General features: G+C 41.1%; 1 protein-coding gene across 1 annotated transcript in view; it reads left to right on the top strand.

Moving 5' to 3' along the window:
- Positions 1-27,319, top strand: part of grap2a (GRB2 related adaptor protein 2a) — a 57,391-nt gene extending 30,072 nt beyond the window's left edge. The window contains exons 3-8 of the mRNA XM_066707111.1: positions 16,187-16,278; positions 17,276-17,395; positions 18,385-18,574; positions 20,751-20,849; positions 25,277-25,387; positions 25,898-27,319. Of these exons, the coding sequence (XP_066563208.1) occupies positions 16,187-16,278; positions 17,276-17,395; positions 18,385-18,574; positions 20,751-20,849; positions 25,277-25,387; positions 25,898-26,068 (783 nt within the window). The 3' untranslated portion in view covers positions 26,069-27,319. The remainder of the gene's footprint in view (positions 1-16,186; positions 16,279-17,275; positions 17,396-18,384; positions 18,575-20,750; positions 20,850-25,276; positions 25,388-25,897) is intronic.
- Positions 27,320-27,859: the final 540 nt, after the last annotated feature.

Genomic DNA, 27,859 nt, shown 5'->3' with positions numbered 1-27,859 from the left:
AAGGGGGAATGGTGGAAATGAGTAAAGGAGACAGCACAGCCACGTGTGGGCTAGCGCGTCGATCCCTAGGGTTCCTGAGCGGTCTTAGACGGAGAACCATAGTAGGCAATGTGTGGACTCTGCCGAGGCAAAGAGATCCACGTCCATCCTGCCGAATAGGGATGAAACAGTTAACGGTTTCACGATAAACCACAGTGAAATTCCTGACGGTTAGTATTACCGTTTCAAATTTTAATTATCATTAAAACCGTGTTTGATTACCGCGGTTTGCAAAACACACGGTAAATACTGACCCACATCAACCAAAGTTAGCAACAGTCTGACGCAGGCACACCATGCACAGTGGGTTTTGTTTTGTGTGAAAACATGGCGGAAGGCAATGACAGCACTCGGGAGCATCATTTGTGTTTCTAACGCAGTTTTGCCCAAACCACGCATAATTTCTGCTAGGGGCGTGTCCTAGCCTTATAGGTCCGCATCATTGGTCAACAGCCTGAAAGCGCTGATTGAACAGACTCGGAGAGACTCAGCCTGAGACTCAGTACAGTCACTGGTTCTGGTGTTTTATACGAGTGCAATGTCTTAGTGTTGCGGGTTCTCTCTCTATTCCTGTGCTCTGTGCTTGTCAGATGTGCCATCCCTTGTTTAAAAATGCTGTTAATATGTGTGTGTTTCAAGGTCCTTTATATGAACAGTTAGTTCGCTTTATCAATCTTACATCTCATACAGTTATTGCTGATGGATCTTCAGTATTTGAACATCATATAACCTTTCCTGTCCTTATAAGCTCCAGACACACACAGACATATGTAAATGTTAGACATTGTCTGATTAAAAAGCAGGTATTGTGTTTTAGCTCGGCAGTTGCGGTGGGCATCCGATCTGGGATGTAAATTGTGTTCGGTCCATACGGGTCAACAATGGCAATGAGCTGAAACTAGCAGTGCACTGACTGATGATCGTGTTGCAATTGACCTGCCCATCAAAACTCATTCAATGAATCACTGACTCTGAGTCTGGCTGATTCGTTTGTCTTAAAAAGAAACCGAGTTATTATCAAGGGCGGCATTGTGCTTTGGCAACATTTATCTTGTGTTTAACTTGTGCGGTGTTGATCTGTCAATCAAACTGGGCATACAGCGTTTTGCTGCATGCTGAATAAATACCACATTAATTCCACAAATGCCACTCGTTCGAGACTATTTTTGTTCTTGTAAAAAACAATGATTTACTTAAATGCATCTAACCATATATATATTTAAAGATTACATTTGATTTGCTTACTTTAGGTTCTATTCATTAAAACCTGCGCTAGAGAAACTTTAACCACATGGTGCCATCTTGAATGTTAATGTTATTATTTTAACATTTACAGTGAGGGAAAAAAGTATTTGATCCCTTGCTGATTTTGTACGTTTGCCCACTGACAAAGAAATGATCAGTCTATAATTTTAATGGTAGGTGTATTTTAACACTGAAAGACAGAATAACAACAAAAAAATCCAGAAAAACGCATTTCAAAAAAGTTATAAATTGATTTGCATGTTAATGAGGGAAATAAGCATTTGATCCCCTATCAATCAGCAAGATTTCTGGCTCCCAGGTGTCTTTTATACAGGTAATGAGCTGAGATTAGGAGCACTCTCTTAAAGGGAGTGCTCCTAATCTCAGCTCGTTACCTGTATAAAAGACACCTGTCCACGGAAGCAATCAATCAATCAGATTCCAATCAACTCTCCACCATGGCCAAGACCAAAGAGCTGTCCAAGGATGTCAGGGACAAGATTGTAGACCTACATAAGGCTGGAATGGGCTACAAGACCATCGCCAAGCAGCTTGTTGAGAAGGTGACAACAGTTGGTGCGATTATTCGCAAATGGAAGAAACACAAAATAACTGTCAGTCTCCCTCGGGCTGGGGCTCCATGCAAGATCTCACCTCGTGGAGTTTCAATGATCATGAGAACAGTGAGGAATCAGCCCAGAACTACATGGGAGGATCTTGTTAATGATCTCAAGGCAGCTGGGACCATTAGTCACCAAGAAAACAATTGGTAACACACTACGCCGTGAAGGACTGAAATCCTGCAGCACCCGCAAGGTCCCCCTGCTCAAGAAAGCACATGTACAGGCCTGTCTGAAGTTTGCCAATGAACATCTGAATGATTCAGAGGAGAACTGGGTGAAAGTGTTGTGGTCAGATGAAACCAAAATCGAGCTCTTTGGCATCAACTCAACTCGCCGTGTTTGGAGGAGGAGGAATGACCCCAAGAACACCATCCCCACCGTCAAACATGGAGGTGGAAACATTATGCTTTGGGGGTGTTTTTGTGCTAAGGGGACAGGACAACTGCACCGCATCAAAGGGACGATGGACGGGGCCATGTACCATCAAATCTTGGGTGAGAACCTCCTTCCCTCAGCCAGGGCATTGAAAATGGGTCGTGGATGGGTATTCCAGCATGACAATGACCCAAAACACACGCCAAGGCAACAAAGGAGTGGCTCAAGAAGAAGCACATTAAGGTCCTGGAGTGGCCTAGCCTAACCTTAATCCCATAGAAAATCTGTGGAGGGAGCTGAAGGTTTGAGTTGCCAAACGTCAGCCTCGAAACCTTAATGACTTGGAGAGGATCTGCAAAGAGGAGTGGGACAGAATCCCTCCTGAGATGTGTGCAAACCTGGTGGCCAACTACAAGAAACGTCTGACCTCTGTGATTGCCAACAAGGGTTTTGCCACCAAGTACTAAGTCGAAGGGGTCAAATACTTATTTCCCTCATTAACATGCAAATCAATTTATAACTTTTTTGAAATGCGTTTTTCTGGATTTTTTTGTTGTTATTCTGTCTCTCACTGTTAAAATACACCTACCATTAAAATTATTGACTGATCATTTCTTTGTCAGTGGGCAAACGTACACAATCAGCAGGGGATCAAATACTTTTTTCCCTCACTGTATATACACTCACCTAAAGGATTATTAGGAACACCATACTAATACTGTGTTTGACCCCCTTTCGCCTTAATTCTACGTGGCATTGATGCAACAAGGTGCTGAAAGCATTCTTTAGAAATGTTGGCCCATATTGATAGGATAGCATCTTGCAGTTGATGGAGATTTGTGGGATGCACATCCAGGGCACGAAGCTCCCGTTCCACCACATCCCAAAGATGCTCTATTGGGTTGAGATCTGGTGACTGTGGGGGCCAGTTTAGTACAGTGAACTCATTGTCATGTTCAAGAAACCAATTTGAAATGATTCGACCTTTGTGACATGGTGCATTATTCTGCTGGAAGTAGCCATCAGAGGATGGGTACATGGTGGTCATAAAGGGATGGACATGGTCAGAAACAATGCTCAGGTAGGCCGTGGCATTTAAACGATGCCCAATTGGCACTAAGGGGCCTAAAGTGTGCCAAGAAAACATCCCCCACACCATTACACCACCACCACCAGCCTGCACAGTGGTAACAAGGCATGATGGATCCATGTTCTCATTCTGTTTATGCCAAATTCTGACTCTACCATCTGAATGTCTCAACAGAAATCGAGACTCATCAGACCAGGCAACATTTTTCCAGTCTTCAACTGTCCAATTTTGGTGAGCTTGTGCAAATTGTAACCTCTTTTTCCTATTTGTAGTGGAGATGAGTGGTACCCGGTGGGGTCTTCTGCTGTTGTAGCCCATCCGCCTCAAGGTTGTACGTGTTGTGGCTTCACAAATGCTTTGCTGCATACCTCGGTTGTAACGAGTGGTTATTTCAGTCAAAGTTGCTCTTCTATCAGCTTGAATCAGTCGGCCCATTCTCCTCTGACCTCTAGCATCAACAAGGCATTTTCGCCCACAGGACTGCCGCATACTGGATGTTTTTCCCTTTTCACACCATTCTTTGTAAACCCTAGAAATGGTTGTGCGTGAAAATCCCAGTAACTGAGCAGATTGTGAAATACTCAGACCGGCCCGTCTGGCACCAACAACCATGCCACACTCAAAATTGCTTAAATCACCTTTCTTTCCCATTCAGACATTCAGTTTGGAGTTCAGGAGTCTTGACCAGGACCACACCCCTAAATGCATTGAAGCAACTGCCATGTGATTGGTTGGTTAGATAATTGCATTAATGAGAAATTGAACAGGTGTTCCTAATAATCCTTTAGGTGAGTGTATATATATATATATATATATGCACAGTCACCTACAAAATTACTGGCTCCATTGATAAAGATTCAAATAAAGGCTGTATGAAATAAACACATATACTATATAGAAAGCGATTGTCCACAACTTTTATTAAAAGCATGCTTTGTTTATAATTAAATTCCGAGGCCATGTAGTTGCACCACTCAGTCTATGGGTCAGTCAGCGGTGAAGACAGTTGTGTTGCAGAGAGGTGACTGTCAGACCAGCCCCCTGCTCACTGATTGGGTTAGGCAGAACCGTCACTCAAACCTACTGGACCAATGGAGACCCAGGATCCACACCTCCCTGTAAATCCCGCCCTCACGACAAAACAGTGCCAAAACTGGTAAATGAAAAAAAAAAAATCGAAAGCAAAGAAACTGGTGGCGAAAACAAAAATTGCAGTATCGCAAGCAAAGACAGGGACGGCTGAAACAGCTGATTTCCAATGAACAGTTGCTCTTATTTTTAGTTGCTAGTTTCTTCAAATGATAAATGTAACCACTATGAGTTTTGTAGCCGCGGTGTGTCACAGTTTCTTTTTAATCTGCACCCCTATACATAACCCAGCTAATGTAATTAAACATTGTGGCAACGTTGTGTGTTAGCTGGGAAGTGGACGCTGAATAAAATATTTACATTGATCTGTTATCCACCAAACCATTGATCCACCCGCTAATAGATAACGCTTAGGTAAGGGAGTCTGCCAATAATAATAATAATAACTAAACTGCTTTCATCAAGGGCGGCTTCGGTTTTTATTTTATAATTTTTTCTTCTACTTATACGAAGTATACGCTTGTAGTTTTGTCAGCGAGGAGATTAATGCTATTGATTCACAGCACGGAGCGCCACATCGCTGTGCTTACCTGCTTTATTGACCCATCGCTGCTTCTCGCAGGACCGTCCTGCTCTATGGGCTCAAATTAGTGCCATAAGTATCGCATAAAAAAAAATATATAGTAAACAAAAAAAAACCTTTATTTTATGTTTGTCGTTTGTGCTACGTTAGTGCCGGTTTGTGCCATATTTGTTTTCATCAGTGCAGTTATAGTTTTTTAGATATTCATTTTTTAATTATCAGCGATGACTTCACCTAGCACCCTATCAAACTCCAAATCGATCCGAAGTGGTTTCATTCGTTTGTGCTACGTTTGTGCTGGTTTGTGCAGCAAAAATAATTGTCTGTACCAATATGATTCTTGAGATATTACACATTATATTTTAATCACTTAACAGTGGTATCTGTCCTTTATGCTATGATTGTGCCGATTTGTGACTTCCGTGAAGTTGGCACCCCATGTGTTCAGAATATGAATCAATGCATTCGTTTGTGCTGCATTTGTGCTGGTTTGTGCCGCAAAAATCATCGTTTGTGCTGGTATGGTTCCTGAGATATTAAAGATTATATTTTATGAGCTGTGACGTCACTCAGCACCCCATCAACGTCCAAATCATACCAAAATAGTCTCTTTCATTTGTTCTATGTTCGTGCTGATTTGTGCCATTAAAAGAAACATTTGTGCTATTTTATTTCTCGAGTTATTAAGCGATACTTTTTTAATTAGTGACGTCACTCAGCACCCCATCAACGTCCAAATCGCACCAACATAGTCTCTTTCGTTTGTGCTATGTTAGTGCCGGTTTGTGCCGTATTTGTTTTCATCAGTGCAGTTATAGTTTTTTAGATATTCATTTTTTAATTATCAGCGATGACGTCACCTAGCACCCCATCAAACTCCAAATTGATCCGAAGTGGTGTCATTCGTTTGTGCTACGTTTGTGCTGGTTTGTGCAGCAAAAATAATTGTTTGTACCAATATGATTCTTGAGATATTACACATTATATTTTAATCACTTAACAGTGGTCTCTGTCCTTTATGCTACGATTGTGCCGATTTGTGCTGTAAAATGCACAGGCTATTTTGTCCGTATCCGGCTTCAAACGCGTATTCTGCTTCAATATAATTCTGCTTGTACGTGGCAGTGCAATTAAACAACAGGGTCTTTATTCGGCTGCCTACAGCAAAGCAGGAGAGTCATTTCTGGACTGCCAACAACACCAATCAAGCAATGTTTTGCTTTAATAATAATTAAACACGTCATCAGTGCATACACTTCTCCATGTCTCGTTTTCCTAGTTTAGGACTACATCATTGTATATAGGCTTCAGCCTAAACCCCTACCACGAAACCAGAAACAAAAATTGGAAACCATGACAGTTCACAAATTATTACCTGTTCACCACTCCATTCTGGGTACAATGAAGTTTGGGTATAACTCCCAACCCTTTATTTAATAAAAAGCTGAGCCATGTACTCTAATAAAACAGTGGTCAGCATAGCACGTAGACATGTGATAATGAAAGAAGCTGATTTAGACATTCCAGAATTAGGAATGATTCGATTGAAATCGATGATTTTTACTAAAATAAATATAATAGACGTTCTGTTGTTGTTGAAATCTTTACTCATATATATGCGAGAATGTATCAGACTATTAGAATAAGAAAATGCGGTATGTACAGTGCATCTGGAAAGTATTCACAGTGCTTCACTTTTTCCACATTTTGTTATGTTACAGCCTTATACCAAAATGGATTTAATTAATTATTTTCCAAAAAATTCTACAAACAATACCCCATAATGACAACGTGAAAGAAGTTTGTTTGAAATCTTTGCAAATGTATTAAAAATAAAAAACAAAAAAGCACATGTACATAAGTATTCACAGCCTTTGCTCAATACTTTGTTGAAGCACCTTTGGCACCAATTACAGTCTCAAGTCTTTTTGAGTATGATACTACAAGCTTGGCACACCTATTTTTGGGCAGTTTCTCCCATTCTTCTTTGCAGGACCTCTCAAGCTCCATCAGGTTGGATGGGGAGTGTCGGTGCACAGCCATTTACAGATCTCTCCAGAGATGGGCCACTCAAGGACAGAGTTGTCCTGTAGCCACTCCTTTGTTATCTTGGCTGTGTGCTTAGGGTCATTGTCCTGTTGGAAAATTAACCCCAGTCTGAGGTCCAGAGCGCTCTGGAGCAGGTTTTCATCAAGGATGTCTCTGTACATTGCTGCATTAATCTTTCCCTCGATCCTGACTAGTCTCCCAGTTTCTGCCACTGAAAAACATCCCCACAGCATGATGCTGCTGCCACAATGCTTTACTGTAGGGATGGTATTGGCCAGGTGATGAGCGGTGCCTGGTTTCCTCCAGACATGATGCTTGCCATTCAGGCCAAAGAGTTCAATCTTTGTTTCAGCAGATCAGAGAATTTTGTTTCTCATGGTCTGAGAGTCCTTCGGGTGCCTTTTTCGGCAAATTCCAGGTGAGCTGTCATGTGCCTTTTACTGAGGAGTGGCTTCCGTCTGGCCACTCTACCATACAGGCCTGATTGGTGGAGTGCTGCAGAGATGGTTGTTCTTCTGGAAGGTTCTTCTCTCTCCACAGAGACATGCAGAGATAGCTCAGTTTGGCCAGGCGGCCAGCTCTTGGAAGAATCCTGGTGGTTTGCTGTAGGCAGCCGAATAAAGAACCTGTTGTTTAATTGCACTGCCACGTACAAGCAGAATTATATTGAAGCAGAATATGCGTTTGAAGCCGGATACGGACAAAATAGCCTGTGCATTTTACAGCACAAATCGGCACAATCGTAGCATAAAGGACAGAGACCACTGTTAAGTGATTAAAATATAATGTGTAATATCTCAAGAATCATATTGGTACAAACAATTATTTTTGCTGCACAAAGCAGCACAAACGTAGCACAAACGAATGAAACCACTTCGGATCAATTTGGAGTTTGATGGGGTGCTAGGTGACGTCATCGCTGATAATTAAAAAATGAATATCTAAAAAACTGCACTGATGAAAACAAATACGGCACAAACCGGCACTAACGTAGCACAAACAAAAGAGACTATTTGGGTGCGATTTGGACGTTGATGGGGTGCTGAGTGATGTCACTAATTAAAAAAGTATCGCTTAATAACTTGAGAAATAAAATAGCACAAATGTTTCTTTTAACGGCACAAACCAGCACAAATGCAGCACAAATGAATGCATATATTTTGATTCATATTCTGAACACATGGGTTGCCAACTTCACGGAGGTACTCCAACGATGTCTAAAACTAGAGGAGCTCCGAGATCATTTTCAGGTTGTTTTCTTGCAGATATTTTCTTGATTTAATACAGTGAAAATGTAACCACTCCCACTATTGTTGGGCGGGATTAACTACAACTTTAACCAGCTGCTAATAGCAAACTACACAACTGTACATCATGTGATTTACATTAAAAAATAGAAGAGAGTAGCATCTAACTAAACATGAGAGAGCGACTGAGTACAGTTGTGTAGTTTTCTAGTAGCGGCTGTGTGAAAGCTATGTTTTATTCACTCGTGTTGTGCAAGAAAGGTCGTTTTGCGGCGCAAATAGTCAGATTTAATACTATGATAGTTTAGCAGCGACTCGCAGCGCAAACATTTTTTATTTAATCCTGCCCCTTGGGTTAGCCAATTAATATCAAGTTATCATTTTTTTCATAAAATAAACCGTACAGTATCTCCATGCCTATGGAACAAACAAACTCCTTACCCATGTTGTTGAAGTTCAATCCTTGGGATCATTCAAGTACAGACTGGATTCTGGGATTGCTAAATTATTAGCTACCAAATTAACACAAGGGGTTGAATGGCCTGCTCATAAGTAACCTTTCTTCCGTTATATTCTTATGTGCCTCATAAAATACAAAGCATTACTCACAAATTGATGTTTTTTGAATGGTAAATAATTAATTTTGTGGTTACTCTGTATGTGTGTGTGCGTGTGTGTGCTGCTGTTTCCATGACATAAGGTCAATAACTGACAATCCTAACAGCTGCTTGTCTTTCTGATAAAGAGGGCAGTTGGAAGATGTGGGGATGGTGAAGCCCCAGGTTCCTCCTCTGCTGAACGAGGAGAGACCCTTACCCAGCTGATATCCAACATTAGCGCTTGATCTCTAAAGTATAGTACCTGCAATATTGCACGTGCGTGTGTGTGTGCGTGAGAGAGAGAGTGTGTGTGTGTGTGTGTGTGTGTGTGTCTGTGTCTGTGGCCCCAGGGGGTATGTGAAGACTGAAAGAATGGCAATGTAGCTTAAATGCAGCGTCGTTATTACAGCAGACTGAAGTAGAAGCTTATATGAACCTAAACCCCCCCCCCACCATTTTTTTTGCTAAAGTTCTGCATTTGTCTTTGCTTATCTTCCCTCTATCTGTCATATCACAAATCTGTCGCTTTGATTATCTACTTTACATCTATCTCCCTCTCTCTCTCTCTCTCTCTCTCAATCTTTACCCCTTATCTATCATCTCTCATCTCCCTCCCCCCCTCTCTCGCTCTCTCTCCCCTCCCAGTTTCAGTCTGCCCGATTCCCGCCCTGCATCATGTTCTCTGCAAGACAGTGCGAGACAAGAAAAGAGAGGAGAGACAGCAAGAGAGAAAGAAATAGAGAAGGAGAGACAGAGACGTGATCAGATGTGGTAACCAAAGTGAAGAACTGCAGAGTGAGAAAGGGAGCAAGAGAGCAGAGGGGAAGTGTGTCATTCAATACTGTCTACCCTTCCAGAGCTATCAGATTGGCCACATAGCACTTAGATTGTAGCCACAGATATAAAAAAAAGCAAAAAAATAAAAAAAAGCACACAAACAAAAATAGACCACTCGCCTTTTACCTTGAAGAAATATAAATTGGCAGAAAACCCCCAATTCACACAGGATGCTCTCAGTAGGGCCCAATAACCTCTGTTTTATCACTTAATTTGCATGATCATGTTTAGTTTTGGATCATGGCATAAAGGTAAAGGTGAAATAAATGATCCATAATGAAAACATTGCCTCTTAATACTGAGAATCCCCCACTGGAGATCAGCCAATCTCACAAAATAATAACATGTTTAAGTTTGACTTAGTAGAAATGAAGTGTGTGTACAGCTGGAGACGCACAGTAGTTTGGACTGTCTTCTGAAAAGAAAAAAAGAAAAAGCACCATCATGTTTTCCTAAAACCTTCTACCAGCTTCACTGATCGGAAGAAAATGTCTCCCACGTCTTTGTGAACTGTTGATTTTAAGAGATGAGTTACGTAAGAGATGATGTTCTGGATTTAGGAAGCTCTCCAGGATCAGGACTGGACACCCCTGCTGTACTACACTGTAGCTCTCCAGGACCAAGGCTGGAGACCCCTGCTATAAGGACTGAGCAATATCATACGTTTGCAATATTATAACTTTCCCTTTGCTCCTATTTGTAAGCTGACCAATTGCTCTTCAGTGTACAGTTTTTTAACATATATTGGTTTGCAACCCCTGTGCTGTACACATTTCTCACTGTGAGGTATATGAGCTCATATTACTTGAATAGATGCTAGATAGAATGCCATTGTTTTGTTTACTAATCATCTGCCCCCCACACAGCACCCAAGCACTGCCCCCCACCACTGCCAGGCCCTGTGGTCAGTCATTTAACTCTGTGGAATTCAAAATGTTTATTAAGAGTAAAGTATTAATAGTCGATAGGGCAACCACAAGACATCACTTGTCTCACTGATTCTAACTTATAAGCTCTCTTGAATTGGTGAGAATGAAAGACCTATCTCTACATATACCAATTAAGATATATAACACAAGAATGGGATTATTCATCTGGGGGGAAAAGGGTTGATGATTTTACTGAAAGCCTGGGTGTTTGGAGAGATGGGATGTAAAACTCAAGCCCCATTCAAACTGAAATGCCAGCAAAATGCAGGCAGCGTTTGCCTGCTTTTTTCCTATTGTCCCATTTACACTGGCTTTGAAAGATGGCAAAATGCCAGCTTGTACCCTTTCATAGACAAAACAAAGAAAGCCAGCATTAGCGCTGTAGCCTTGGGATCAAGATGCAATGGAAACCTGTGGATTCAGGAGAGGAAACACGGGTCGATATTCCAGTGTTTGTAAAAGTATTTGTAAAAGTTCAATAATTTCCCTCTTTTGCCAGTTTCCTTCCATTGTGTTTACTGGTTTACTGGTGTCACAATCCCTGTCTAAATACACCTCCACATGTCCCCACTAGATGTTGTCGTCGCCCTTCCTTGCCAGTCACTTCTCCCAGCTCCCTTCATTCATTCAATCAGTCAGTCAACATTCCTGAACACCATGTGCACTTCTTCATTCACCCTCTGCTCCTATTCACTCTGAACCTCCCGACTTGGTTTCTGCTTCCCTCTCTTAATTGATTTTCACAGTGTTGAAGTGAGGGGTGTCTGATGGCCATATTGAAAACAAAATCACCTTCTGCAATGTGGATCTAGCCATATTATTATTATTATTATTATTATTATTATTATTATTATTATTCAAGGGGAATGCATGTTTGGAAACCCAATAGGAATTTAAAGAACATAATAATAAAAGAAAGTGCTCGTCTGGTTTCTAGTAGCTAGGAGCTAATCTACAACAGAATGGTATTCAGCTGTTTTCTATTGAAGGAGTGAATAGTCAGTCACTGCATCAGTCACTCTATGTACCTGTGTGTCAGGCAGTCAGTCAGTGCATCAGTCAGTCGGTGTATCAGTCTTTTAGTTTGATCTAAACGTCACGGGGGCAGTTTGTTGCAACTCCCCACAACTCACTGTGCAGAGAAATATCACCTTATTTCCAGCCTCTGACCTTAATCTCCATTGCTGACCTCTGACCCTTGTTTCTGAGTTGGTGTTGAAGTCCCATCCTCTGGGTTGACTGTAACCTTCTCCCTTCAAGACTGGGACTCGCTGGCAAAGGACCCTATCTGAAGGTCTTAATGGGTAAAAAAAAATGCAATAAAAAATAGAGGTTGGTGATGGTGGTTAGGCTGTTTACAGTTTAAAATACTTTAAAATGGTTTATGTTTGAGTCCAAATTAAACAAAACAAAACCTCTAAACTTACATCTAAACATAGAAGCACTAATGCAGGAGTTGTTAACACCATTAACTAAGACGGAATAATCTTAAATCTAGCTGACCACACTACCTCCTACTGTCACACATGATCTATTTCAGTCAGTCACATTCACCAATATGAAACCACCACCAAACAGACCAGTGCAGAAATGTATATGACAATTATTGTTACACAGGACAGGTGAGAGAGAGCAAGCTATTTTGTTGTGTTTTTACTTTCAGAAAGTCTTAGCATTCCTAATCTTGTTTTTAGATTTGCCTTAATTGAAGTAAATCTTATTCCTAGTTTGCCTTAATTGTAATTAATTCAGTCCAGCTGTTGTGTGGTTAGATTAGAGTGAAGGAAGGTGACCTAGTTTGGGAATCTGGAGGTGGAGTCAGTGAGTCAGTGAGGTGTCAATTGGTGGCCAGAAGCTGAACAAGCTGAACAAGCTGTTTCTCTGTAACAAAAGGTCAAGCAGTTGAATTAGGGGACAAAAACCAAGAGACAGTGTTTAGGGCACCAACAACTTACTAAATTTAGAAGCATGTGGCCACTACAGTGTCAGGTTTGCAGAATGATTGCCTTCCTGGATGAACTCATCCAAGAAGATTTCATTTGTGAACATTGTTCCATTGTCGCCCTGGATAAGGGCGTCTGCCAAGAAATAATAATAATAATAATAATTGTTGGCATGTTGAAATCCTAGAGATCAAGGTCCATGATCTTGAGGCTCAGCTTGTTGATCTGCACTGTATTAGCGATATAGAATAATTGGTCAATCAGCCCATGAGAGAGATGGTGTGCACACCAAAAACCTAGGAGAGTTGAGACCGTAGAGCAGGAAAGTGTAGAGAACTGCTGGGTTACAGTAGGTCGTAACTGCAGAAAAGAGCGTGCACAACCCTTAGATACATGCCAAGAGCTAGATATTGCCCAACAGGTTCCAACTGCTGGACACCAAATTGGACAGTGACAGCTCAGAGGGTGGCGGGAGGGCAGTTGAGCACCATGGTGCCCACTCCCCTCCAGAAGAGGGAGGTAGTTATAGTAGGAGACTCAATTCTTAGAGGTGTAGATCACACAGTGTGTTCTAGTGATAAGGAGACCCGCATGGTATCTTGCCTGCCTGGTGCTCAGGTTGCAGATCTCCCTAAACTAGTAGACGGGCTACTGGCCAAAGCCGGGGGGAATCCACTGGTCATGGTTCACATTGGAACCAATGGCATAGGAAAAGGTAGGACAGAGGTTCTGCAAGACAAATTTAAAGAGTTAGGCCAAAATTAAAGAGCAGAACCTCCATGGTAGTTTTCTCTGAAATACGTCCGGTACCATGTGCATGGCCAGGCTGAGATTAGATAGTTTAACGTGTGGTTGAAATCTTGGTGTAAGGAAGAGGGTTTTAGGTTTATGGAGCATTGGTCTTTCTTCTGGGATAGATGGGACCTGTACAAACCTCACTTTCTCCATCCAAACAATGTGGGGAAGCAATAAAAAAAGGAATGTTAGGGTATATTGTGAAAAGTGTAGAATTTAAAATAAGGGAAGTAATGTTAAGACTGTACAATGCGCTAGTTAGACCTCATCTGGAATACTGTGTACAGTTCTGGGCACCACACTTCAAGGATTTTGCTGCTCTAGCGGCAGTTCTGAGGAGAGCAACCAGACGTATTCCAGGTCTGAAGGGAATGTCCTACTCAGAGAGACTGAGGGAATTGAACTTTTTTACCCTGGAACAGAGGAGACTATGTGGGGACTTGATCCAAGTCTTCAAAATCATGAAGGGCATCGACCACATCAAACCAGAGGAGCTTCTCCAGATCAGCAGGGACACATGGACCCGGGGACACAAATAGAAATTGGGCTTCAAGGCATTCAAAACGGAAAACAGGAGACACTTCTTCACACAGAGAGTTGTCACAATCTGGAACAAACTCCCCAGCGATGTGGTTGAAGCAAAACATTTGGGAACATTTAAAAATAGACTGAATAGGATCCTTGGATCGCTCATTTGTTAATGGACACCAAACGAGCACGATGGGTCAAACTGAACCTTTTCACCCTGGAACAGAGGAGACTATGTGGGGACTTGATCCAAGTCTTCAAAATCATGAAAGGCATCGACCACATGAAACTAGAGGAGCTTTTCCAGATCAGCAAGGACACACGGACCCGGGGACACAAATAGAAATTGGGCTTCAAGGCATTCAAAACGGAAAACAGGAGACACTCCTTCACACTTCTGCTGTCTACATGTGATCTCGCGTTTTATTGTTTTGTTTTTTAGAATGTATTTGTGCTGTGTGTAGACGCAGAATGAGTTTAATTTTGATGGTTAAATAGGGTTTCAAAGACGTAATCCACCATGGTGGTGATTATTATTGCCGTGTGTTTCTCGACTTCTATTCTGTATTTGGGAATGCCTACATCCAGTTATGTAACTGTTAGGTTCCAAGACCGGTAGAAATGCAGGCTGGTTGGCAAAAAGTTTAGCTGTTTCCCAGGCCGAGCACCAGCTCCAGCACCATGTTGGTGGAAAAGCGCTAACAGAGAGTTGTCACAATCTGGAACAAACTCCCCAGCGATGTGGTTGAAGCTGAAAATTTTGGAACATTTAAAAATAGACTGGATAGGATCCTTGGATCACTTAGTTATTAATGGACACCAAACGAGCACGATGGGTCGAATGGCCTCCTCTCATTTGTAAACTTTCTTCTTCTTCTTCTTCTTTATTTCTTGGCAGACGCCCTCATCCAGGGCGACTTACAACATAAGTGCAATACAAAGTGCAAGAATACAGTTAAGTACAAGGCATCAGACATTACAAATTCAAATTTACATTAAACAGAGCAATTCATAATATAATACATTTTACAACTTCCAATTTACACAGGTAAGTACAGTAAGTGAGGTCATACATCCTGGAAAGTAAAAGCTAAGTGCTGTCAAGATGTAAGGTCATAGTCAAGGGCTACAGGAAAGGGAACAACGGGGAAATCAATAATACAAGTATTAGTAACGCAAGAAGCATGATAAAATGCTGTGAAGTGCTATCTAATGGGGATTAAAAGGACTAATATTACAAGTACTATCTTATGTTCTTATGTTTTAATTGTAGAATGTGGTTCCCTTCCACAGCCCAGAGATGGGCTACTTAGGGAGCTGGTTGCTCTAGATTGCCCTTTAGTTGTGTGTGTATCAGTGTATACAGTGAGGGAAAAAAGTATTTGATCCCCTGCTGATTTTGTACGTTTGCCCACTGACAAAGAAATGATCAGTCTATAATTTTAATGGTAGGTGTATTTTAACAGTGAGAGACAGAATAACAACAACAAAAATAAAAAAAACGCATTTCAAAAAAGTTATAAATTGATTTTCATGTTAATGAGTGAAATAAGTATTTGATCCCCTATCAATCAGCAAGATTTCTGGCTCCCAGGTGTCTTTTATACAGGGCGATTTACATTTGTACCCACTTATATAGCTGGGCATTGTACTGGAGCAATCTAAGTGAAGCTCAAGGGTACAACAGCACTGCCCCACCTAGGATTTGAACCCACAACCTTCCAGTTACGAGTCCAGAGCCACATTTATCATTTTGTAAATCAAACTGGAAAAATGTTCCTTCCTGTATCGTTTTCATTTTTTCTCACGTGTGATGAATTCTCGGGCGTGGGACACACCTGACACAGCACAACTAGGTGAAAAACACAGCTTCTAGAGAGTCCTTCCTGTAAAGTGTTGATCTATTTCAGCACGTTCTTGTTTTACTGCTACTCCAAAAGTGAGCCATTAACATCCATCACTCAACTCAACTGTCCTGATCCTATTTGAACTGGTATTGTGCTCTCACAGTTGACATGATTATGCTGCCATTATCTCCATCTACATTCATTGTTAGTTTCAACTGACCGCCAATTAAACCTTTTTCTTGTAACTAGGATGCAGATCAGTTTGAACGACAATCGACAAACGACAAGCAGCTATTAAGTGTCCAGTCAGACTCCAGTGTCCAGTCAGACTGTATTCATGGCCTCTCTCCCCTGCCTCTGTGTTGTAGATCTTAGGGACTCAGGAGGACTGGTTCAAAGCAGAACTTCATGGCCATGAAGGATTCGTTCCCCGAAACTACATAGAGAGGCGAGTTCCCAGGTAAGACTGTGTTACAGGTTAAGCCAGATCAGTAGCTCAACATCAGCTTCTTGTTTCTTCCATTTAAGAAGGGGAGAACAGGTAAGATTATAGACAGTTGAATTTAATTCAGGGCAGACCGGTCAGGTCTGGTCTTGGAGAGTCAGTGTCTTCTAGTTTTGCCAAACTTGTTAATGACGTTGTTCAGTACATGGGACATTTACAAGACATGAATTAAAATTAATGTACAGGTATACCTACCAATATGAATATATCAAATGTTAGCAAAACTGCAGCACTTGCCTTGCATAAATAGATGGCATAGCTTTTTAAGGAAATGTTCAGTGGTTAAAAAAAACAAATGTCAAAACTGCTGTAGATCTGTTTAGCTTCATTATTTTAGTTGTAAAGTAAGTAAAACAGAACATTAAAAATGAACAAAAAATGATGATAATGGGGTCAAAACATGGCAGAAGTGAACATTCTGAGGGAAAATCTAAAATTAAGTGAAAGGACACCAGGAACTTCAGCAGATTAAAAAAAGTTTTCTGATTTATTATTTGTCTTATTGATAATTAACAACAAAAAAATCTGATTAACAGCACATTTATATTAGTATTTAACTAATTTTCATATTCATTTTTTCATCTCTATTAATTCAATGTATTTATGACCCTGTACAGCACACATTTTATTTAGCATGAATCATTCAGGAATCTGTTATACTTGTACTGGGAAATCTGCATCAGTGAATTTGTTTCCTGAAAAGGAAACGTGCTCACACGAGAAGCCAGTGAAAGTATTTATAGAGATCCACAGACCATCTTTTGGAGCGGTACTACAGCTCAGGGTGAACTGCACAGAACAAAAGAGCATCAAAATTAAGTTTTTGGAAAACTGTGCTCACCTGCCATTGATTTCCCCTCCTGGACCAGTGCTGAAAGCCCCTGCTGTATGGTACTGTACTGCACAGTATTATACCCTTTTGTTGGTATGGTTTTGTGTCATCTCCCTCCAGCTGGTTCCAGGAGAACGCCAGCCGTCTGTCTGCAGAGGAGACCCTGATGTCCCGGGAGGTCGGTGCCTTCCTCATCCGCGGTAGCCAGAGCTCGCCGGGGGACTTCTCCATATCAGTCAGGTGGGGACATGATCCGGGGGCGGGGAAGGGAAGGAGAATGGTAGTGTGCTAGAAATACTGTGGGTCAAGAGGTCTCCAGCCCTGGTCCTGGGAAATCTGTTTTTCATTGCAGCCTATACTACTGGGCCCCTATACTATACTATAGTTCACATAGTGTTGGCTCCAGTCTGGGCCCCTATACTATAGTATAGTTTCACACAGCGCTGGCTCCAATCTGGGCCAGCTGTAAGCATAAATCCCCAAAGGGGCTGTACAAATGAACTGGAATCGACATGGATTCCATCAGTTTGTCATCAGTGCGAGCATCATGAGTCCTTCATTCCCTGCAGTGTAGTAGGCACTTTCAGAGTACACCTGTGTGTGTGTCAGTGTGTGTGTCAGGGCCGTTTTTTTTAGGTTTTGTTTCACTTGCTGACCTATCAAAAAAATTTAAAGTTGCACCCCACTACCCCCTGCTAGCACCATGGACATGCCACTGTCGGCAGCCCCCCAAATCCCCCCCCCCGCCCCCACTAGAACCGTTTTACTATTTACTCATTTTTTTTAACTGAATTGAATTAACTGTCACACTGTACAGTTTTACAGTAAAAATGTTTACTGTAATTACTCCTCCTCCCTTGGCAGCAAAGGCCTGTGCTCTCATTCAGTCCACTGTATCACTTTTTTCTCATCATTACCCATTTCACTGGGAGATTTAGTGTTGGCACAAGGTGGGTTCGGACAGGATTCTAACCTACACTCCTCAACATCAGAAACGAGTGTCACTATACCCCCAAAGATGCCAACCTGTGTTTTGTGATATAGAGACCAGCACACGTCTGATAAATTCCCACAATGGCCGCCCAACATTCAATGCTAAAGAATACAGGGAGATTACAGCAATATTGTTTACAGCATACATGTTTATAAATTAGGTCAAAGTTTTGCATTGATTCGGTCCAGGTCTTAATGTACATGTGTGTATGTGTGTGTTGTGTTTCACTGGGCAGGCACGAAACGGACGTTCAGCATTTTAAGGTCATGAAGGACGGCAAGGGCAACTACTTCCTCTGGTCAGAGAAATTCCCCTCTTTGAACAAGCTTGTGGATTTTTACAAGAGCACCTCCATCTCCAAGCAGAAGCAGATCTACCTGAGAGATGGATCTAGGGATGAGTCAGGACCCGCCCAGCACCAACAGGTAAGATACACCGCTTCCTGCCTCCCACCAGGCCTGGGGATGGGGCTGGATTGTGCTACTCTGCTTAATGCCGGGGTCACACTACACGATTTCTACAGTCCGAACCGATTTTGTGAACAGTGGGCAGCTCACACTACACGACTATTTTCCACTGAATTTGTGTCTTTTGCGTCGTGAAGCAGCGCACACTACACGATCGCTTAAGTACAGGAGAACACACACTACACGACTGATCTGAAATCCTTGTCGTGGCGATCTGCGTCACAGCCTCCAAGTCTCGCAGAAACACACGTGATCCACACAGAGAAAAGGTCAACAAACACGGACGTGCAACATGTACAGGTCACGTCTGTGTAGCGCAGATCTGCGCTCCTCCACCAATGGGATCAGTGGATTTCTGCAGATCTGCGCAAAACTGCGGAAAGAACGCGACCTGCCGCTGCTGCTGTTTGTGTTCGTCTGTGCGGACAAACACAAAAAGCGTATAGTATTTTAAAATAACATGCCCCGAAACAACCATTGGTATTTAAAGTATTTTAATAAATATGTATGACAATCTTATTCTCCTGTCATGTTTATTCTTGCTGTTTCTTTTCTCTTCTTCAGTCACCTCGGCTCTCATTGGCTGCTGATCACGTCACTCTCCATGATTGGCGCCGATCGAGTCGTAAATATTAAACATGTTTAATAAAATCGTAGGGGCTACGACAAGCCTACGATTGGATCGGAGGGCAAGCGATCGCATCGCAGCCCGTCTCTCACTACACGACCATCGGCAGCGGGGACGCTCCCCGACCAGGCTGCCTGTCGTGACGATCAGTGCCGATCTGTCGTGAAGGCCAAATCGGGCTTAAATTGGGCTTAAAATCGTGCAGTGTGACCCCGGAAAGATATATCAGTCTTTGGAGGCCCCATAGCATCATCAATAACTAAACGTGAATTATCATTAGTATTTATTATAATCTAGTATTATAATTAGCAATATGTAGGTAAACAACTAGGTAAAGACTTATTTTTCTAAACCCAAAGAGAAATGTAAAATGCACATTTGTTTGTTTTTCATCCCAATTTTTTTTTGATTGTGCCAGTGACTAACAACCTGTAACTGACACTGGATTTCTGAATGTATTCTTGCACTGCCCCACATTCAAGATTTGAAAGGTGTCAGCGAGGTTCACAAAAAGGCAGCACTAAACAGACTTCAATGGCATTTCCATATGAATTAGTTAATTCTATGTAGATATATACAAACAATATGCCAAATAGCTCTGTCCCCATATAAGTGCATTGTTGTCATATCAAAAGTAAAATGTATCGTTTAGAGAGCCTTCTTTCCCCCATCTCCTGTATTTTTTAGCCGATTATGTCACACTTGAAATTAAGTCACTTTCTTAATCTTTAGAGGCCCTCATAATGTGAGCCCTTAAACTGTAGATTGCTTAGCTTATGCCTAAATCCAGCACTGCCTGAGGCTCACTGATCACTGATATAATTATATACATTATCGTCAGGCAGGCAGTCTGTGTGTGTGTGTAAAAGAGAGAGAGAACTGGCTGTAGTGTTCAATTGCAATGATGCTGAAGAATGCCACTGTCATGAAAGCTCCTATACATGAGCAGTAAGACAAATCAGCCCACAAAGGGTGACACGTTTATTGAATTCTGATATATTAAGCATGACAATGGAATACATTCATTGAACTGTAATTGATCACTAATAGGAATTACAGGTCACACAGTTGTGATGGACCCAGGTCTTTCCCACTCCCCCACCAGACAGACACAGACACAGACACTCAATCCCTCTCTTTCACTCTCTCTGCATCTCAGGTTAAATCCGTATGTGTGATTTGCACTGTGCATGCATGAATGGATTTATATGAAATAGTCCTTAAAGAATTCTTATGCAGGCTGACCCAGGTAAATAAAACATGGTGTTACAGTGGTTTCCTGTGGTTCTTATCATGCATTCACTGTGCTTTACTACAATCTGTCTCTCTCTTTTTCTAACCCTCTACCCTTTAGCTCTCTCACTTTGGCTCAAGCCTTGGTACTGTACTGTAGTGTCCAGTCAGTCTGTTTTAATTCTTCCTTCTCAGCATCCATCTCTCTTAAGCACGATCCGATGGGAATGTACTGTACTATATTAACTCTCTCTATCTCTCTCTCTGTTCCAGGGAAAGAGGGGCAGTCACGAAGAGAGAGCTCTCCCCCAGTTTGCAGGTCTCCCTAATTCGGCAGCCCATCGCCGGGCCTCTGATCTCCCTCCTACACAGGTAATAATAATAATAATAATAATAATAATAATAATAATAATAATAATAATAATGTTTCATTTTTTCATTTTTTCATTTTCTTACTTCATAACTACAAACTTTTGAGTGCTGTAATCCATTTGATCTTCATATTTTGGTCTATTCTCCTGATGACAGGATGTGATTATAGTTTTCAGTGATAGAACTCATATTTCATACAGCACTTCAATGTGAGTTTCATTTAAATGCGAGGATAAGTTGTGCCAAATGCTTTAAGTGACAAACTTAAATGGTTAAGGCTGAAATAGGAAAGAGGTGTAACACAGAAAACCTACACTGTTTGCCCAGATTTGCTTACTGTAGTTTTTAGGCATTGTGTTGCTATCCAAACTCTGCTGTTGCAATGTGGGTTTCTCTTCAGGAAAGGCAATGGAAATATCAACTGCCATTACAGCAAGCAGAACTAAATACATGCACACAAACTGAAACGAGATTGGGATGATATATTTTTCTGTTGCCTGCTAAACGTTTGTGACATATATGTCAGACAGGGTTAATAAATAAATCCTTTTTTAGTTTTTTCTTTATTACAAATTACACTCACCTAAAGGATTATTAGGAACACCTGTTAAATTTCTCATTTATGCAATTATCTAACCAACCAATCACATGGCAGTTGCTTCAATGCATTTAGGGGTGTGATCCTGGTCAAGACAATCTCCTGAACTCCAAACTGAATGTCTGAATGGGAAAGAAAGATGATTTAAGCAATTTTGAGCGTGGCATGGTTGTTGGTGCCAGACGGGCCGGTCTGAGTATTTCACAATCTGCTCAGTTACTGGGATTTTCACGCACAACCATTTCTAGGGTTTACAAAGAATGGTGTGAAAAGGGAAAAACATCCAGTATGCGGCAGTCCTGTGGGCGGAAATGCCTGGTTGATGCTAGAGGTCAGAGGAGAATAGGCCGACTGATTGAAGCTGATAGAAGAGCAACTTTGACTGAAATAACCACTCGTTACAACCGAGGTATGCAGCAAAGCATTTGTGAAGCCACAACACGTACAACCTTGAGGCGGATGGGCTACAACAGCAAAGACCCCACCGGGTACCACTCATCTCCACTACAAATAGGAAAAAGAGGCTACAATTTGCACAAGCTCACCAAAATTGGACAGTTGAAGACTGGAAAAATGTTGCCTGGTCTGATGAGTCTCGATTTCTGTTGAGACATTCAGATGGTAGAGTCAGAATTTGGCGTAAACAGAATGAGAACATGGATTCATCATGCCTTGTTACCACTGTGCAGGCTGGTGGTGGTGTAATGGTGTGGGGGATGTTTTCTTGGCACACTTTAGGCCCCTTAGTGCCAATTGGGCATCGTTTAAATGCCACGGCCTACCTGAGCATTGCTTCTGACCATGTCCATCCCTTTATGACCACCATGTACCCATCCTCTGATGGCTACTTCCAGCAGGATAATGCACCATGTCACAAAGGTCGAATCATTTCAAATTGGTTTCTTGAACATGACAATGAGTTCACTGTACTAAACTGGCCCCCACAGTCACCAGATCTCAACCCAATAGAGCATCTTTGGGATGTGGTGGAACGGGAGCTTCGTGCCCTGGATGTGCATCCCACAAATCTCCATCAACTGCAAGATGCTATCCTATCAATATGGGCCAACATTTCTAAAGAATGCTTTCAGCACCTTGTTGAATCAATGCCACGTAGAATTAAGGCAGTTCTGAAGGCGAAAGGGGGTCAAACACAGTATTAGTATGGTGTTCCTAATAATCCTTTAGGTGAGTGTATATATACTGCTGTTTATTGTTAACACCTTCATATCTGTCAAGGGGAATTCCACACTCAGTATTTTATTGCATGTGTCACCCACTTTACACTATCCACAGTGCCATCTGCTGGGGAAACTAGATTACAAGACAGGATACTCTAATAATAATAGTATTAAATAATAATAAATGTATATTGCTGCCTTTTATGCACAAAACATCCCAAAGCACTTTACAACAATACAACTACACCTAACACCCACCTCCCCTCCCAGGAAAAACACAGTACATCAGTAAAGCAGTTTGAAGCAAGCAAAAGGAAAATGTTGTTTTTAAAATGTTAAAAATTGTAACAGTACAAATATCTCTAATGCATTTTTGGAAGAGCACTCCATATACTGGCAGCAAGAGTCGCAGAAGCTCAGATCACCAAAAAGAATGCTGTTGGGATCTGAGGGACACTCGAAAAATGTCAGTAGCGCGTACAAAGGCAGCGAGTGTTAAGAATTAACAACTGAATTACATTTGAGTCTGTTCTCAATTGGAAGTCAATGCAACAAAGATAAAGGTGTATGAATATAGCCTCATGTTATGAAGTTACTACCATTTTACCAGTTAGCATTAACAATTAAGTTAATGCTAAGTTAAGAAAGGATACGTACGGATTGTCCTCATCTATGATTTTGCTAAAAAATAAAAAATAAAATAAGGAACATCTGAAAAATACCCTGGGCTCAAGGATTTTATGCAAAATCAATATTGCTAGTGTTTTTCAAACAGGGCTGAAATTTAATTTCAATTAAATTTGTCAGTGCCTACGATTTACTTTAGAAAACCCTGTGTGTTTCTGAGTCATTCATTTGACGGCTTAAATAGAGGTTCATAGCTTTCACAAACAATACTGCTTATTTTATTTGATTCTAAGACAACTACTGCTACGACTATGTAACCCTACACTGAACACTCTGCCTGCAGAGTACCTCCACCCAGTTCCTAGGATTATTGGGGGTTGTAGGTCTGCTGTTAATAAAGGGAGGTTATCATTGGATAAAGAATGGAGAATGAAAAACAAACAAGAAGAATCCTGGGTCTCAGCAGTAGATGGTGAATTGGCTGATCTGTTTTGTTTTGTTTTTCTTCCGTTATTTAAAAAATTGGTGCGGTGCCTCCACCCTGTAATGCCAACACAAAGAAGTGTCACTATATAGTTAACCGGGAAAAAGTACACCCCAAAAAAACATCCCCAAACATTCAGCAAGTAAGTAACAACAACACAAATAATACCTGTAGTAATAAAAAAATACTTTAAAGCAACTAGTACTTTTTGACAGTTACTAAAAAACAATAAGCGGCACACTGAGTTATTATTATTATTAATAACACCACAACATTAAAACCAAGGCCTCTACTGCATTTAACTTTTACCCCGCCCTAGCAATAATAATAATAATAATAATAATAATAATAATAATAATAATAATAATAATAGCAATACACACAAATTTAGTTAAAAACAACAACAATCATTGTGATTTATTTAAACACATATGAGGATATAAATAACAGGCAATCAAGTATTCAATTTGGTAAATGTAAAGAGTCAAGAAAATAAAAACCACAGTATCAGTATCTCACAGTATCAAAAACAAAATAAAAACAACACAATTCACTGTGAAACAAATACAAATGACACAAGTTCAAATTGTCATGCAAAGTAAATAAATGGCCAAATGTCCCGATTGAATCCCTTGTTTTTATCGTTGGTGCACTTTTGTTTCAAATTTGGTGGAGATTTCAAAATAATAAGAAGAACGGGAAAAAACGAAAAAAAAAAAAAAAAATCCAAACTGTCCTCTTTGGCCTCGCTGCTGAGGGCTTAATCAAATTGTACTGCAGAAAAAAACTCTTCACCTCAGTTATACACAACACCAGCTGACAAACGTAACTAAATATATAAGCACGCCCCAACCACAAACTCACGCCACCTGCTCACGACACAGCAAGCGGGTCCGAGTTATTCCCAGCCGCTCATGCGGACTCCGGGGCCGGTCAGCGCCAACAGGCCTGATGATGGATCGTGTAACTTCACCAGTCGTCGGTCCTTCATTCCTCTCGACGCCGATTCCCAGAGATGTACTTTGGTTTATTTAAAGAAAGCACTGGTTATCGCCTACACTCTACACTGTTCACTCTTTGAATTACAATAATAAAATAAACGTTACGAATGAACAACAATAAACACAGAAAGATAATTAAGGCAATTAAGACCAGAAAGATAAACAGAATACAGATTTTGTTTTACGGGCTCGTTAGAGTCTCCGTACACCCTGCACTGTAAAACACTGAGGAACCTTTCTATACCAACTACACTCTGAACTCACCTCGATTGTTTGGGGGTGCTAAAAGCGTTGCCAAGCCAACGGGAAACAAGCAGTTACATTTTTAAGTTCTTAAAACAAAACAAAACAGGCCCAGGAGGGTGGACAGCATCTCAGACAGCATGCATATGTACACAGAAGCAATACAACAGACAGTTGTCAACAAAAGCATATTTTACAGGGTGTTACAACTACAATTGCTACTAATATTCATATTAATAATGGTAACTGACTACTAAGAGTCCAGTAACAGTAACTCTGTCTCTCTTGCCCAGATGAAACGACCCAGTCTGGAGGAGAGGGCCCACACCCTGGGGCCAATACCCAGCAGTGCCCCCCCCTCCCGCAGGCAATCGGAGACCCTACCGCACCCCTCCACAAGAGAGGTACTATTCTGTACTGTACTATTCTCTACTGTACAGTGTTATATGAACTGTACTGTGTTGTGCTGTATGTACAGTATTGCACTGTACTGTGTTGTGCAACTGTTAAACAAGGTAGAGATCCTTCCAGTAAAGTAGCTGACAGCAACGGGGAAACCAGGCAATTAAGACCAGGACTGGGAAAGCACTGGACGTCTTTTAATTCTATGGGCCTGGCTTGGACTTGTCACCCATACTTGAGTTTTTGTAGTATAGTACCAGATTATTATTTTTTAATATTCAAAAACCATCAAGACCCATGCCAAATTGTTAGCTATTCACAAAGGTCAACCACAGTCCAGCACCTAGACCCTATGTGCTTGTAATGCTATTGAAATGCATCAGCCAATGAAAATCAGAAATCCCATCAGACTCAAGGATGTGGAATTTGAACAGACTTTCATTCTATACCAGAACAATACAAATAACAATAGGTGTACAAGCTGTAACCTATAACTGTCCTATTTATTTCAGATGCTTCAGGTGAGGGCACTATATGACTTCACAGCTGAGGAGAACGACGAGCTGGGCTTCCGTGGTGGTGACATCATCGAGGTCCTGGACCGTTCCGACTCCTCCTGGTGGCGGGGGCGGCTGCGTGGCCGTGTAGGCCTCTTCCCCTCCAACTATATCACTCCCATCTGAGTACCCCTCCCTCTCTAATCTTCTCACAATGGAACAATCCCCTCAATCAGAATATCAGGGGAACCAAAGAAACAAGTAATCAATGGCACTATTTAAAAAAGAATGCCCTTGTTGTTAAAATCTTCTAACAATTTTTTTGTTATCATTTATTCTCTTATTATATGTTTAACCCCTTTTAGACACAATATGGAATGCTACTTCTATGCTACTTCAGGAGGGACAATATCATACCCATGATGTCAACGCTGTTCACTGTGCATTTTTCGCACCTTAAAGCCCCCAAACTCCTTAAGGCTATTAATCAAAACAATCAGGGAATTAGATGCAGCAGGGGTAGCTTTAACACCCCCGGAACTGCAGGCACCTGATCAGCCAGAGGAGTTGTGTGTGCACTGAGAGACGAGTATTCCCTACCTCTGCTAGGTCAATTGGAACACTTGCCACCAAGGATCTCTGGGGCAAAATACGACGATGACATAGGCTAGACTGTATCCGCGGTCCCCAATTTCTGAAACAACTGACCAGCTTCAACAGGTTAATATATTAAAATGGTCTTCCACCAAAAGGAACACTTGAATCAAAACAGCAAGATTGCGAAAGGTGGGTGGGGGGAATACAAATCTGTACCCTCAGGTCTTAATTTATTGTTAGAAGCCACTTTCTGCTATTTATAAATCATGACGCAATAGGGTTCAACTTTATAGTTTGTGATTTGAAGATGGGTTTAGCCCTGAGTGTTTTATTTCAGTAGAAATAATAGGAGTTGAATTAGCCATTAGCAGAATGCTTTATGTGTCATTTTTAATCGCAATCCTGGCAGAAAGATTCATATCATCATTCTCCAGTGGCAGACTGAGTTTCTAAAACCATGATATCCATCATGGCATTCATATCTGTTCGCAATTATATACATTTTTATTTTTGTTAAGGAATAATGGCACAAATAACCCACAATTTTTAAAAATAAATATTAATTAATGCACAGCATTGTTTAATCAAATTGTGTACGCGTGCCGCATGTACAATTGCGTTTAGAACATTTAGAAAAAGTGTCCTTATAAGCAAGTAGCGATACCCTCAATACCTAAACAGTCATGCTGTAGTGAATTACATCGATTCAGCTTTTGTCCACTCTAAAAGGGGTTTCTATGTTGTTGTTTTATCCCCAGAGTAAATCCATTTAATGTTTTACAGTCCATTGCCATATTACAGTTTTTTGTAAAAAATATGAATAAAAACAGCAAGATCATATTGCATGTCTCTGTCCTTTTATTCATTTGATTCATATCTTCTAGAAATATGTGGCAAAGCCAAGTCTCTCTGTTAATATGTTAATTGTAGAAAAGTTACAGACCAGAGGAGCTTCATTCTGTCTTTGGTTGGTTAGTTTTTTAGTAGTGAATCCACCTCAGAGTTTCTACCAGCCATTTCATATTCAAGAACCCGACAGACAGTAAGTCTGTCAGTCAGTCAGTGTATGAGTCAGTCAGTCAGTCAGTCAGTGTGTGTATCAGAAGCAGAAGTATTTACAAGTTTACAGACACAGGAGAGTACAGGTGAGAGGCAGCCATCTTTTTGTTTTCCTAGTTTCAGACCAGTCTTAGCATTCCTTATTTTGTTTTAACTTTGCCTTAATTGAAGTTAATCTTGTCTGAAGTTTGCCTTAATTGAAGTCAATTCAGTTCAGCTGCTGAGTTGGTGAAAGTAAATAGGTTGTAGAAAGGTGATTAAGTCAAGGACTAGCAGGAATTCTGTTCCAGGTGTGAATTAAGGCAGGTAGACAAAAGCTAC

This window comes from Amia ocellicauda, chromosome 6, assembly GCF_036373705.1.
Source record: "Amia ocellicauda isolate fAmiCal2 chromosome 6, fAmiCal2.hap1, whole genome shotgun sequence".
Lineage (NCBI taxonomy): Eukaryota > Metazoa > Chordata > Actinopteri > Amiiformes > Amiidae > Amia > Amia ocellicauda.
This window is presented reverse-complemented; position numbering and strand designations above follow the sequence as displayed.